The 15,467-nt window shown below is 37.3% G+C and overlaps 2 protein-coding genes across 3 annotated transcripts in view; one reads left to right on the forward strand and one right to left on the reverse strand.

The window, feature by feature from the left end:
• The window catches only part of SREK1IP1 (SREK1 interacting protein 1), a 32,053-nt gene extending 19,769 nt beyond the window's left edge, over positions 1–12,284 (reverse strand). The window contains 2 exon segments of the mRNA XM_045565936.1: positions 1,025–1,072; positions 12,084–12,284. Coding sequence (XP_045421892.1) covers positions 1,025–1,072; positions 12,084–12,096 — 61 coding nt within the window. The 5' untranslated portion in view covers positions 12,097–12,284.
• Positions 12,285–12,483: 199 nt separating this feature from the next.
• The window catches only part of CWC27 (CWC27 spliceosome associated cyclophilin), a 203,462-nt gene continuing 200,478 nt past the window's right edge, over positions 12,484–15,467 (forward strand). Inside the window, exon 1 of one of the 2 annotated variants that reach the window (XM_045566594.1) lies at positions 12,484–12,773. In XM_045566594.1, coding sequence (XP_045422550.1) covers positions 12,732–12,773 — 42 coding nt within the window. In that variant the 5' untranslated portion in view covers positions 12,484–12,731. The remainder of the gene's footprint in view (positions 12,774–15,467) is intronic. The other variant, XM_045566593.1, reaches the window with a different exon arrangement.

Raw genomic sequence — 15,467 nt, forward strand, 5'->3', positions numbered from 1 at the left:
TAGCAACAAGTGAAAGTAAACAAAGCAGAAATAAATAGAAACAAATTTAAAAAAACAGAAAATATTTAATCACACTCCTTTCTTGCATGCAAGTACATTCTTCAGTTTTCATTTATATCAGGGACATGTACATTCGTGCACTCAATTTTGCTACTTGAGCAAGCTTTCCTTGAGCCAGGTTTTAGCCTTAACTTGGAAGTATGTAACTTGGCTTCTTGGCATGCTTTTATTTTGTCCTTCTGATTGAGAGTTATGCCTTAAGCGCTCTCTTATGACATGTTCTTGTATGAAACTCTTTTGTCAAATCTACTTTAATTGGTAAAAAATAAATAAATAGCTCTTCAATGAATTGGAGTGTATTAAAAATTCAGGCTAATTTGCGGGGTCTCCAGACAACTTAGAAAATAGTGAATGCTGTTGTTATAGCTGTTAGTAAAGCTTTAGGAATTACTATATTTAATTAGAGGAATAATATTTATTTACAGTATAAGGTTACAAATAGGTAGTATATAATTGCACATGTTGAACTTTACCTTTTCATTCTATTATATTAATGATAACGGAGATTAATGATTGTTTAAATCAAGTTTTTGCCCATGAGCAGAAATTCTGGGACCAATTACATCTTTATAAAAAAGGTAAATAAATTCAACAAGCACAAAAAATCTTCATAAATAGTTTGCATTGCCTTCACTGCCTCACCTAGTACCTATAAAGATAAGGAGTAAAAGTATATAAATGCACTTTTAGAAATATATACTTTCTCCAAACTCCTAAATCTACTACTAACCACTTGCATTTCATGATATCTTTGCTAGTCATACCTGTCACTGGGTGTAAAGCAGAGAAGAAAACTGAATATTTAGTGCTAACAGAGGAATTTCTGAATCAACTGTAAACCTTAGCTTAAGACTGAAGGACTATGCATAGGGTCCCTGAAATCAGAGTGCTGAGTCATATAGCCCAAGAGGCAATGATTCCAGTAATAGCAATGTACAAAATGTTATTTTTTTAGTGTACTTACGGTAGCCACATTTTTTACAGCCTGCTCTAACATTGTCCTTGTTGCAACCTGAAATACAATTGGATAACATTTTAGGAAATATGTAAGTAAAAACATAAAAACTTTATCACATGAAATAGTTAAGCAAACCATTTGTTGTAGATTTCTTAAAAAAAAAAAAAAAACTATCCCTGACCTAGCTTAATAAAACTGTTCAATTATTATGACTCTTGGAAATCAATGGAAACACCAATCTACTCAAATTATTTGACAAATACTTCAAGAACATATTTTTCTCTCATTCAATAGAAATTCAGTATTACAGTCAACAGCTTAAACATTCCAGGAATTCTACAACACCAAGTAAGAAATTCCAGGGTACTTTGGCCTATTTCTCAAATGTTAAGGAGTTAATTTACTACATGTATACGTGAACAGTGAACATTAACAAATGTTTTTCTAATTTCCATTAGAAGAAAAAAAAATTCAGACTTTCTTAATGGAATTGGTGAAATTCAAAAAAATTCACTTTGATTGCTAGGTATTATAAGAAACATCTAAAATCCACAGTTAAATTTTGACAAGCAAACTAGTTATATATCCAGTTCTGATAAATGTTTACAAATATTCAGAGAATCTGTGTAATTAATAGTACATGTAGGCCATGCTGAAGATATAAATACCAGAAAGAAAAGTAAACTGATTTATTTGCCTGGGCACAGTGGCTCATGCCTGTAATTCTAGCACGTTGGGAGGCCAAGGCAAGAGAATCGTTTGAGGCCAGGAGTTCGAGACCAGCCTGGGCAATATAGTGAGACCTTGTCTCTACAAAAAAATAAAAAACTAGCCAGGCGTGGTGGCAGACATCTGTAGTCCTAGCTACTCAGGTGGATAAAGCAGGAGGATTGCTTGAGCCCAGGAGTTCAAGGTTACAGTGAGCTATGGTCATGTCACAGCACTCCAGCCTGAGTAACAGAGCGAGAGCCTGTCTCTTAAAACAAAACTGATTTTATTGTGATAAAATATACACAACATAAAATTTACCATCTTAACATTTTTAAGTACACAATTCAGTGGCATTAAGTACATTCACATTGTTATACAACCACCACCACTATCCATTTCCAAAACATTTTCATTACCCCAAACAGTAACTATACTCATTAAAAAACTGCCCAGTCCCACTTCCCTCCAGTAATCTTTATTCTACTGTCTTTATGAATTTGCTTAGTCCATGTATCTCATATATGGGGAAATCATAGAACATTTGTCCTTTTAGGTCTGGCTTATTTTACTTAGCGCAATATTTTCAAGGTTTCTCCACATTTTAGCATGTATCAGAATTTCACTCCTTTTTATGGCTAATATTCCATTGTATGTATATATAGTTAAAACTAATTTTATTCTCCAACAGTGGCTTCAGTTAACCAATAAGAGGTCCAGTATAGTATTATTACATTTTCTTGGTGAAAGATGAAGGGCATCTAACTCCTAAACCCTTAAATTGGAGATATCATCCCAACTTAATAATACATTAAAATACATACAGTGCAAATATAAAACAGTGCTAATTTAAAAAGAAATGTTTAAAAACTATTCTTTAATGTTATGAAGTTAAAACATTATTTTCCCCTAATTCTCATTTCACTTTAAAATACATATTATTGAGTTGTTCTTGTAAAAATACAGTCAATTCTGCCATAATGCTTGTTTTAAAAATGCAAATGTACTGTTCTAATGTAACTAATACATTAGGGGATAATTTGAAGATATCATGACTTTTGTCCACAAAAAACACTAAGCGAATGCAGAAAATTGTATCCAGCTGACCTGACCCTTGTAGGAATATACAAAACACAGGCACATATCTCAAAAGATTTCTAGTGACTTCCATTTATCCACTTCTGGCTTTCTAACTTTCCATCGATTTCATATCATCACTCTCCTACCGCCACTTCACAACTCAGAAGCTACAACTCTTCTGAAACCCACTTTCTCAGCAAACTCCAGATCTTTTTAAAGGTCAAGTTCCATATTTATTGTTGTTTTTAGCCAACTAACATATATAAAACTGTTATTGTTTTTGTTAGTTCCTATCTTTTTGAGGAAGTTTTTGAGTGCTGTGCTCCAATCCCATCTTTTCCCCATAAATCCTGTGGTTTTTACTGCACAGTATGGGAATGAATATGTCAAGTTGTAGCAGAACTGACTGTGGAACAAAATTGAATTGATGATATAATTTGAGGCTCTTACATTATGAAAACAATTGCATGTTGGAAAAAAAAGCTCAGAGAATTTGGGTCAATCTTAAGTCTGTTTCCATAGAAACCATAGATGCTAAATAATACTGAACAAAACTATGCTAAATGTACCATTATTGTTCCTAGAACAGACTAAAAATGTTGTAATGGACAGATCTGAAATAATCTCATCTCAGCATGTATTAGAATTGAACTCATTTATGACAAAAGGTACTGATAAAACTCATCATTCAAGTATCTTATATTTTTAGAATGAATAAAATACAAAACTTTTTCTGGGCAGGTCATATTCTATAATAAAGCTGAAACTTTTATTAATACATAAAAGGGAAATATAACAAGAACTCTAAATAAAGTACCTTTATATCAGCTATTTCCTCACCAGCCTTTGGTTAAATTAAGATTTCAGCTTCATTTGTCTTTAATTTTCATGACTGCCTGGTCAACTGAATACTTCTACCTGGGACTTTGCATCTGAGGCAACTGACACAAAGGATCTGAGACAAGTGACACAATGAAGTGGGTACAGTTAATTCATTCTGCTGTCTGGATCCAGTTTCCAGGGGCACTGATGCCAATGGCAGCAGCAGCCCTAACAGGGTCTGAGCCCATGCAGGATCTTGGATGTGGATTCCCTTTGTCTTTTCTATTTTCTGAGCCTTATTAACCAGGCTTTGCTTAGAATCAGCGAACTCCCTGATATTTTCCCTTTTCCGCTTAAATTACTTTCTGTCATTTGTAATGAGAACCCTGAATGATACAATGATACTCAAAACACACATCAAACTGAATAGCAAAGTTGATTGTGAGGTCCCTACTAGCTAAATTATCCATTTCTCCATCTTACACTCCTGTGCTGTTCTTTGTTTCACTCTTTTTTGAAGTTTGCTACGGCTGTTCAAAATAATATAGCCTGCCTCCTTCAAAATTTTCCTTTCTAACCATGAGCTGTAATCTAAAAGTCATTAAATAAAAACTTATAAATTTGAGTACATAAAAAAACCTGAATGGCAAAAATCACCAAAAGCAAACTCGAAAGGCATGTGACAACTTGGGAAAAATACTTGCAACTCCCAGGACCAACTAAGGGCAATTATTCCTGCTGTATAAAATCCAACAACCAATAGAAAAAAAAAAATGGGGAAAGGATCTGAATAGAAAGTTCACAGAAAAGGAAACAGAAACAACTCTGAAACATATGGAGACATGTGCAGTTGTATTTATAATAGGTGAAATGTACATTAAAACCAATACTGGGATTCCATTTTCACTTATTAGAGTAGTGAACATTGCAAGGGTTGAAGAGAAGGCAGTTGGGGTGGGGGGGCACACACTCCCACACATTGCTGGTAGGAGAGTAAATTAGTACTATCTCTGTGGAAAGTATGTAAAAATTCTCCAGGCTGTATGTTTGTGATTAGTGCACTTTTAAAAATACACACATATTATATATTAGTAAAGTAGTCAGCACAAAAAAAGTTTGTAAAGTTAACAGGAGGGCAAAGAGAAAGAGAAGATCAAAAAGAAGGGAGAGAGACAAAGGAATGAGAGAAAGTGACAGAAAGGGAGAGTCCTCCACAGTTGCCTCAGGTTGTTCAGTGGCCCCGAAAGTAATGATGAGCCATTATATTTGACTTAAATTTATTTCTCTGAAATTTCACATCACCTATGTTTCCGAAGTCAACAATTTAGTCACTGGGAACTCTAACAGTGATGTCTAAAACTTAATATTATATTAAATATTTTTCTTATCTATTTTGGGGAAGTCTGTCAACATTTTCTTTATATTAAAATATTTTCTACAATCACTTAAATTTAAACAGGTTAAGTAACTAAGCTTTTTTTTTGTATCAAGGAATTAGAAATTGCAGTTGCTTCTGTCACAGGATCCACTCTTTTCATTTTCAATTTGACTAGATTGAATTAGATTAGATTCCTTTTCTGTTTTGTAACAAGTTTTACATTTGGTTACTCCATTATGGTTTTAGTTATCATAATTTGGGGATCCTTAAAGACAACTTCAATTTCTTTTGCTTTTAAAATTCAAACTGTAGCCATATTTTGTACCACATAGATGGCAATATCTATATAATATGTATATGTTCTGCTTAAGTTGAATATAAAGTCAAACTCCAAGTATTTAAAATTTTCTACCAATTTGTATAAAGGATTTATGTTTATCCATTCAGCCAGCCCATGTCTTTTGCGTGGGGCATTCAGACAGTTAACATTGAGTGACAGAATTATTATGTGGGATGCTGTTGTGTTCATCACGTTGGATAGTATCTTATTGCTTTGTTTTCCCTCCTGTGCTATTGTTTTACACAAGCTGTGAGCTTTAGCTTTTGGGTGATTTTACACTGGTGGGTATCTATTGTGCTGATCCATGTATAATGTAGTTCTGAGCATTTCCTATAGGGGAGGTCTGGTCATGACAAATTCCCTCAGTGTTTGCTTGTCTGGAACAGACAGTTTCTGTCAATTATGAAACTTAGTTTTACTGGATATAAAATTCTGTGCTGGTAGTTGTTCTGTTTAAGAAGACTGAAGAAGCAAAAAGAACAAATCTGCAGGCATCACATTACCAGACTTCAAATTATACTACCAGGCTGTAATAACCAAAACAGCATGGTATTGGTACAAAAATAGAGACAGAGACCAATAGAAGAGAAAAGAGAATCTAGATATAAAACCATCTACCTACAACCAAATGATCTTCAACAAAGCAGACAACAACATACACTAGGGAAAAGAAGCCCTATTCAGTAAGTGGTGTGGGGAAAACTGGATAGCCACATGCGGAAGAATGAAACAGGATCCCTATCTCTTACCACCCAGAAAAATTAATTCAAGATGGATAAAAGACTTAAATGTGAGGCATGAAACCATAAGAACTCTGGAAAAAATGCAGGAAAACCTCTTCTAGATATCGGCCTAGGAAAAGAATTTATGACTAAGACTCAAAGGCAATTACAGCAACAACAAAAATAAATGGGACTTGTTTAAATTAAAAGCTTCTGCACAGCCAAGGAAATAATTAAAAGAGCAAATAGACAACCAACAGAATGGGACAAAATGTTCTCAAGCCATATATCCGATAACGGGGTAATAACCAGAATCTACAAAGAACTCAAGCAAATCAGCAAGGAAAAAACCAAACAACCCCATTAAAAAGTGGGCAAAAGCCATGAACAGAAGCTTTCCAAAAGAAGATAGACAAATGGCCAATAAACGAGAAAAAATGCTCAACATCACTAATCATCAGGGAAATGCAAATTAAAACCACAATGCAATATCACCTTACCCCAGTTAGAATGGCTTTTATTAAAAAGTTCCAGAACAATAGATGCTGGTGTGGATACAGAGAGAAAGGAACACTTACACGCTGGTGGTGGGACTGCAAATTAGTACAACCTCTTTGGAAAACAGCATGGAGATTCTTCAAAGAACTAAAAGTAGACCTACCATTCAATCCAGCATTCCCACTTGGGTATCCACCCAAAGGAAAAGTCATTGTATCAAAAAGATACCTGTACTTGAATGTTTACTGTAGTACAATTCACAATCACAAAGAGGTGGAATCAACCTAAGTGCCTATCAATTCATGAGTGGATAACGGAAATGCAATATATATACACCATGGAGTACTACTCAGCCATAAAAATTAATGTCTTTTGAAGTAATTTGGATGCAAATGGAGACCATTATCCTAAGTGAAGTATCTGAGGAATGGAAAACAAACACCCCATATACTTCCTAATAATTTGGAACTAATCAATGGGTATACATGAGCACAGAGAGAAGTAAAAGTCACTGGAAAAAGTGAGGGGAGGAAGGGAGCGATAAAAATCTACCGAACAGATATGATGAACACTATTTGGGTGATGGGCACACTAATAGCCCTGACTTAAGCATTTTAAAAGCTATTCATGTAACAAAAAATTTGTAGTCCCTTAGTATTTTGAAATTAAAAAACAACTTATGGATATACTCATTTCTTTGGGATCCCAAATACTGTACCTAAAGCAATATAGGAAAAAAACTGCAGAAATTAGAAATTCTTTGTGAATTTAAAAAATAGTCTAAATGAGTTTCTTGATGTAAATTCTTTGAAAGAGCTACTGTTCAGTTAAAAATGCCTTCCTAATCATTTGACCCTTAAAGAAGTGAAAGTAAACCAATCAGAGCTAAACTACTGATATAAAAAGCTAACATTTAAGTAAATGTGTAATACTCCTTTGTCTATGTGCCTCACAAAATACAAATAACCTGTGAGGAAAAAAGGTATAAGTATTATCCATTAAGATAAGAAGAGAAAGTTTAATTTATTATCCAATAAAACAGAATCAAGGCCAGGCACGGTGGCTCACGCCTGTAATCCTAGCACTCTGGGAGGCCGAGGCGGGCGGATTGTTTGAGCTCAGGAGTTCGAGACCAGCCTGAGCAAGAGCAAGACCCTGTCTCTACTAAAAATAGAAAGAAATTATATGGACAACTAAAAATATATAGAAAAATTAGCCGGGCATGATGGCTTACGCCTGTAGTCCCAGCTACTCAGGAGGCTGAGGTAGGAGGATTGCTTGAGCCCAGGAGTTTGAGGTTGCTGTGAGCTAGGCTGACGCCATGGCACTCTAGCCCGGGCAACAGAGTGAGACTCTGTCTCAAAAAAAAATAAAACAACAGAATCAAGACTGCTATCTACTTTAGTCTGTTTGGTACTGGATTCTGCTCAGCAGCAATTCTAGTTATCGACCCTGTAAGTTATTTGTTATTTACCTATTATGGGTATAATTCAGAACTGCATGTTAGAGAAGCCATAAAGATGAATAAAGTCCCTACACTAAAGAAAGCTACACTACCCTAGGTTATCTAAGGTGATGCACCCACAGCTGTAATACGTGACAGAATATGCCAGTTTCCATAAAAGAAACAGAGTTCTATTAATAAGTAAGAAGTGGCAGGCTAGATTCTCAACTCAGAGACTGGGGAAGCTTCCCCTAGGCAGGTGTGGACTGTATAGGAGGGCCAATAATGACAAAGGCACATAGGTAGGAAAGCACATGAGAGGTTCACAGAATAGTTGGCCAAGTCAGATTTTTGCGAGATTGTAGAATGCATAAGGGGAGTGGTAGAAGGAAAGGGTAGAAAGTGATTTGGCCATGACTTCATTCTTGCAGAAATGGGAGCTTTGGCAATAACACATTAGAGGCTTAAGAAACCTTAGCCACCAACTCCTTTATTATGGAGACAACGAAATTGAACCTCAGAAAGTTTAAGTGGCTTGAAGAGAAACACAAAATTCACAGATATGGGTCAAGAACTAAATTCCTGCCTCCCAGGAATGAGAGGATAAGATATATGATTTAGGAAAATTATTTCAGTAGCAATGTGTAGCATGAACTAGAGAGAAAAGAAATTACTTATAACATAAAGTGAAATCAGAGACAGTATAATTTAGAATTCTATTACTAAGATGCTATCATAATGTGTTTTAAGAATTTAACTCTGATAAGCCAAACTGAAATGTTAACTTGGCTACAGAAAAATCTCCTCCCCTGGCTGTAAGACTTCACTGAAGGAGACACCAAAAAATTAGTTTTTGTGCCAACCACATCAGTAACTTATATTGCCACCTGTGCCAGCCAGTTCAACTCTTCACAGAGAAGGGTGAATCATGAATGTCAGAGCTAATTTCAACAACTGTGAATGGAGAAAAACAGTTTTTCAAAGACAGCAATGTTCACTGAAACCTTTGTTCAAATGTCATTTCTATAATAACTAAGAGTAAGATTTTCCTAAGAGTCTACATTTCATTGTGTTACCTAGACAATAATTTAAGCTTATATACAATGCTACGGAAAGCAGCCTCATTATTTTATACCTTGTAATAACTACTAGCAGGACCATCCCAAGAAATGCCAAGTTGAATCTATTATACCTAAAATAAAAGAGCATAACACAATGCTTGTCCTCCTTGATGATTACCTTAAAAGGTTTGGATGGAGCTCTATTTTCCTTTAACACACTGCCTGGATCAATCATCCAAGAAATTATCTCAACATTTTCTGTATCTATATTTTCTAATGACACTTGTATTGTATTTTTACAGTGCTGTCACACTTATCTCAATTTTTGCTGGGTTTAAATACTTTATGTCTTACCATCTAGCTAAATGGCACAATTTAAGATTATTATACTTTGAAGCATTCATTATTTGAATTGAAAGACGGTTAACATATCTATAACACTGGTCTAAGTTTTAAGGGAATTTTTTCCCCTTTAAAAAATCACTTTTGTCCTTTTCTTAAGCAGCACATTTCATTACTAAAGCTTTATGAAGGCACAAACTATGACATTGTGTCCCCAAGAGTGCCCATACCACATAGGTGTCAAAGACCTTGTTTAAAGACGTGAGCAGTGACAACAGGTCAACTTTGGATGCAGCTGTGTGATGCAATGATCACCAGGGCTGATGTGGCCCATCAGGATGCGTAAGCAAATCCACTATGCAGGATTGTCTTTTCTCTGCTGGCCTCTTAGCTGTCAACATTCACCAGGCTTCAGCCACAGAACCTCTCTTCACACTTTACGTACTCTACCTGAGCAAAATCATCCATTCCCATGGTCTTAACTCCTATTATGTATGTGGATCACACGTAAATAGTCTTTGACTCTGACTTCCTTCCTAAGCTACAAATTATATCTCTTACTATCTATTAGATATTTCCATTCCTATGTCTGACTAACCTCAACATGACAGGCTCCAAATTGGAATTCATCATCATCCCTCAACTCCTGCTATTTGTGAGGTGTTGCCCATATCAGTAAATAGCCTGGCCCAAATGCCTAATAGTGAAACCCAGGTAAACCTCATTTACCCACCCACAGTGAATTAATCACCAATTCCTAGTGATTCTACCACCAAAAATATATCTCCAACCTATCCACTTTTCTCCTTACCACCTTAATCAGGCATCATAACTCACCAGAATTATTAACTGATGACTATGCCTCCAAACTAGCTCCCTTCCAATCTACTGTATTGCCAGAGTGATCTTTCCAAAATGTGAACCCACTTAAAAACCCTTAAATGGCTTCCTACCATCCTTAGGATAATGCCAAACTCCTTGTCATGGTTTACAAGGTCCTTCAAGAGCTGGAAACTACCTGGTAAGTTACACTATAGCATGGCAAAATGAATAAGCACACAGTACAGAGAAGCCAGACTGACCTGTCACTTATGAACTATCTCATAATGACAAGTTACTTGATTTCTCTGTCCTTCCATTTCCTCATCTGTAAAATGGAAACATTAATATCTATTTTACAGTGTGGTTGTGGCTATTAAATGAGGCAAAATACAATGTTTGACACAGTGTCTGACACATGTGACCCACAGTAAATGCTTAGTAAATATTAGCTAATGTTACTATCTCTCTAGTTAATTTCTCACTTCTCTCTCATTTGTATTCTGAGTTCCATCGACAGCAAACAACTTTCATTTCCTCTTCTTACATATTTTTTCTTCCTTTACATATCCCATAATTCTTTAAGTCTCATCCTAAGTGGCACATCCTCTGGCAAGTCCTTCTGGCCTGTCCTGTACCCTGTTTGGTGCTCTTAACCATGTGCTTCTAAAGGTCATGTATTTTCCTTGCCATAGCACTTATCCGACTTTTTGTAAATTTCTCTGCACTGCTAAATTTTAAGTTCTGTATGAATCTAATTTAGTCTATCTTGCTCATCACTGTATTCCCAATGCCTAGTACAGTGACTGGCACAAGGTAGGTATTTAATAAGAGTGTACATTTCCTCTCTTACAGGTCCAGATGTGCTTCTCCCCAAACTGCAGTTAGTAGAAAATCATAATCTTATCATAACAGCTGTGCTTAGAATAAGGTACAGAAAACACTGCCACGAAACAAAAAACCTGATCAAATAATACTGGGAAGGACAGGTTGAAACAATGTTAGAGCTTCTGAACCATAGTACTTCCCAGAATCTTTTCTATGCTTAAGAGCATTGTGAATCTCCACCAAGTTGGAGGGCGAGGTTGTAGATTTCTCAAAATATCTCCTGCAATCAGTGTTCTGCAAAACCTATCGCGGCCAAACCGATTTAAGGAGATGCCCTCTCTCCTACTGGAACTTCCAAGTAAACCGGTAGTTGCGTATGAAGAAATCTCCAAAGTATAATTCTTATTCCACAGTGTTTACCGTGTTTAGATCAGTGACGTCTGGACAAGGAATTTGAGAGCAAGAAGGAATCTTAGATATAGTTCAACAAAGCTCCTTCTTTTACAGATAAGGAAACTGAGGCTCAGACGGCAAAGCGACCGGATGAAGGCCACACAGCGGTCACATACAACAGGAAGTGCCAGAAGTAGAACCCCAAAGACCCGTTTGGTCCCAGCGACTTCCAGTACAAACAGTGCCTCTGACTACTTGGGTCTGCCAAGTATTCCCACTTCAAATTTTATTTGTAAGCCACACCAAAGTTAAGGTCAGTTTTTCCTGGCCGCCCGTTCTCTTAGGCCTACAGTCATTGCCCCGCACTCCTCGCTCCCTTTCTCCATACACTTGCCGGTAAACCCGTGCAGTTGGTGCTTGCCTGCGGGCGCGGGAGACAGTTTCTTTCTTTCCTTCAGAGTTTATTTTTGGAGTGTGAACTTTTTCACGTAAACCAAACAACATTGTTAATTTTACGGCCTCCGCCTAAATCCCCAGGGGTGCTACTCCCAGCCCCACCGCACCCTTATCTACCTTACCCTACCAGCTCCTTCCCTAGCTCAGACGGGGGGCCCTGCTGTTGGTCTTCACCTGGGACTGCCATGACGGTGGCAAGAGAGGTCGCTGGAGCCTTCGCCTTTCGAGAACGCGTTTGCTTCCGGCTGGCCGGGCGGACAACAAACAGCCAAAGCGGCCTTTTTTCTCGCACCCGCGATGGGGCACCTTCGCTACGGCCCAGCAAGGCCCTGTAGGCCTCCAGCAACAGCAGAACCAAGTAGACGCGGATGCAGTTTCCGGACGACTCGTATTGCAAACTGCACACGGTCGGAACCATTACTAACAGCTTCGGGGGGTGAGTGGGACCACGCGAGTATGAAGTAAACACCACCGATATGTACAAAAATTGTGCCTTTTAATATTGTGAAATATTGTAATACAAATTCCATTAAGATATGGGAACTTTATAATATTTTCTTGTTCTCTGGAGCACATTGGAACCCCCCCCTTCTCAGGGTTAGCGGTGCTCGGGTCCGGGAGCAACATGGCGGCGTCCGTGAGGGGCTGGCTAGCTTTGGGAGAAGGTAGCGTTTAGTGTTGCTGTCTTGCAGGATATTGATCGACTGAAGCTTTCCCGGACCACCTGTCTTAAGGAAGAGTGTAGTGGTAGACGAACAGCTTTAGTGACTGGCTGTCCGCTCTCATCCCCCAAAAGGAGCAGACTCCTGAGCACTGATCAGGATGAGCAACATCTACATCCAGGAGCCTCCCACGAATGGGAAGGTGAGAGCCTCACCCAGGGAACCGGGGCTCTCCAAAGTGAGATCTCCCGGGGGGGGGGGGGGGCGTTCAGGGATCTTAGAGTAGGAAGAGAGCATAAGAAGTGTTCTCCTTATCTCTCTGCCAATAGACAGTGTTGCATCGAAAACCCTGAAGTTGGCCCTTCCCAGCATGTTCTTGAAAAAGTCCTCAAGTGGAGATTTCTCTATCAGCCTTCTGGTCCTATTCCCTGCCTTAACCCAACTCACGCAGACGTTTTCTAGGGTCTTAGGTTTTTAAAAGTACATTTTCGAGTTTGACATATTTTTGCTTAACTTGAAGGTCGTTCATTCTCCATTTCTTCTATAATCATTACTTGAACGCCTTCTAGGCACCAGGCACTGTACTAGGCACTGAGAACACAAAGATAGATAGGTAAGGTCTAGTTGTTACCCTAGAAGAGCATATTGTTTAGTTAGTGAGACGGACAGGTAAAGAAAACCCTTATGGTATGTGTGGTAAGTGCAGTCAGGGGAAGGGGAACATACTGCTATGGCAGCACTGAGAAGTGAGCAAGTGGGAAACTTGGGAAAAGCCTCATGGAGGAGGTATCTTTTGAGCTGGTCTTAAAACATGAGATGATTATCAGAGAAAGTGGGAAATGGGGACTATTACCACATTAGAATGAGAGAGTGATTCTCTGATTGATTTGATGGCCAATGTATGTCAATTCCTGTCCAGTGTATTTGTATACACTATGAAGCAGAGGCGTCAATAGTGGAATAAGTGTCACATTAATTCTTGAACTGAGACCTAGTCTATGTCACATGTGAAATGTAATGAACCAGCATAATGGAGAAAAAGAGTGGGATTGAAAGTATACAGTTGAATTAGAATGAAGTAAATTTATATAAAATACAATTGTTTGCATGATTGCATCATAAATTATTTACACAATCTTTTATTTACTGTCATTTGGTAATGTAATGAGGGCAATTTGAAAGCAAAAACAAAAATGCTGTAATTCCCAGCAGAAATTCTGGTGGGTATTTTGGGAAGATAAATTCTTTCCATTTTTTTGTTTGAATTTTTCCTGGGCATTGTAGCATCTCCATCCCACCCACACTCCATCCTCTACCCTTATTCTATGTCAGTGTGAAAATCCAAAATACCTACCTTCTCATATTTCCTAGTATTTCTTGATGTTGATAAACACTGGAAGAGATTGAACAGGTTGCCCATCCTACAAGGCAGGGCCTTCACACTTGCTGCTTTTCTCTCTAGTCTGCTGTTTTACCTGTTCAAATGCTAACCTTAACAAAGAAGCCTTTCTTATCTACTTTCTATGAAATAGCAAACCTCAATCATGTCTGGCATCCCAGCAATCTCTGGCCCTTTAACTTCTTTAGTTTTTTTCTATAACATTTATTTATGTATTTATTATGGTATCCTCACCTTTTCCTTCCCAATATAAAATGCAAGCATCTAGAACAGTGCTAGACTCATAGTTGAAGGAGTTCAAATGTGCAGTGAATGAATAAATCCGTGGATGAGTTAATGCTATATTTCTCTTAGCTTTTGAGAAGTATTCAGTGAGTTTGAGGTTATACTGCTGCTGGTCAAGGGAAGACTTAATTGCTTTACTCTAGAGGAAGATTTGACATGATCATATAAAGAGGAAAAGCTTAATATTCCTGAATAGATAATTCATTTACCAAATATTTATCGAGCACCTAGCATATGCAAGGCTCTATGCTAGTTTTTAGGGTTACAGTGAAAAGAAAACCCAGCATTATCCCTATTATCATGGAGTCAGTTGAATGAAATACATTGACCAAATAATCATGCAAATATTAATAAATATATAATTGCAAATTGTGATGAAAACTGTCTTATGAACAGAAATAGGCTGAAGGAGAATATAAGGCAGGGCCCAAGTTTTCCTACAAAAACAGTTTGGGACTTTTTCCAACAAAAAGCTGATTGAACACACGGAAGCTTCAAAGTTCTGTACTATAGAGAGCCTGGCAAGAATTTTGGCCTGGAAAGAATTTGAAACAGATATAATAACAAGTCTGTTCAATGAATGTTTGTTTAGTGCCTTTACTGTGCAATTGTACATTAGGTACTGAAGTGACACAGAGTTGGTCAGAATAAATGGTACAAAATTCCTCCCTTAAAAGAGCACAGTCTTACCTGGGAAGTAATTGATACATAAAACCAGTGGTTGACCCCTGGCTATTGTCCATAAATGTGCTATGGTTTGCTGTGTTGTGCTATAACCCTATGTCCTGAAGATGAGACACAGAAATGTAGCACTTGATAGAAATTTTCTTAAGCATAAAAAGGTAATCCATTGAAGATGAAATTTCTACATACTATGATCACTTAATATAAACTGTATATTTATTTTTAAGAAACATGGCATTTTCAAAGTATTGTATTATTTGGGAGCTTTAATAAAAAGAGCCATCAAAGCCTGACATAGTAATGTCCAAAGGGAATGTTTGGCAAACAGAGGAAGGAGGCTTACCTTCTTTATTAATTCAGTAGCTTATCACTGAAAAGATTAAGAAACCTTGGTGAACAAGGTGGCCCAACCAGATATGCATTCTTTTTAGTAGGTGTAAGTTGCCTGTGGCAAAAGACCCCCCCACAATTTTAAAAGAATAATAAGTAGAATAATGACTATCATTTTTTGAGCTCTTTTTGTCAGGT

This window comes from Lemur catta, chromosome 12, assembly GCF_020740605.2.
Source record: "Lemur catta isolate mLemCat1 chromosome 12, mLemCat1.pri, whole genome shotgun sequence".
Lineage (NCBI taxonomy): Eukaryota > Metazoa > Chordata > Mammalia > Primates > Lemuridae > Lemur > Lemur catta.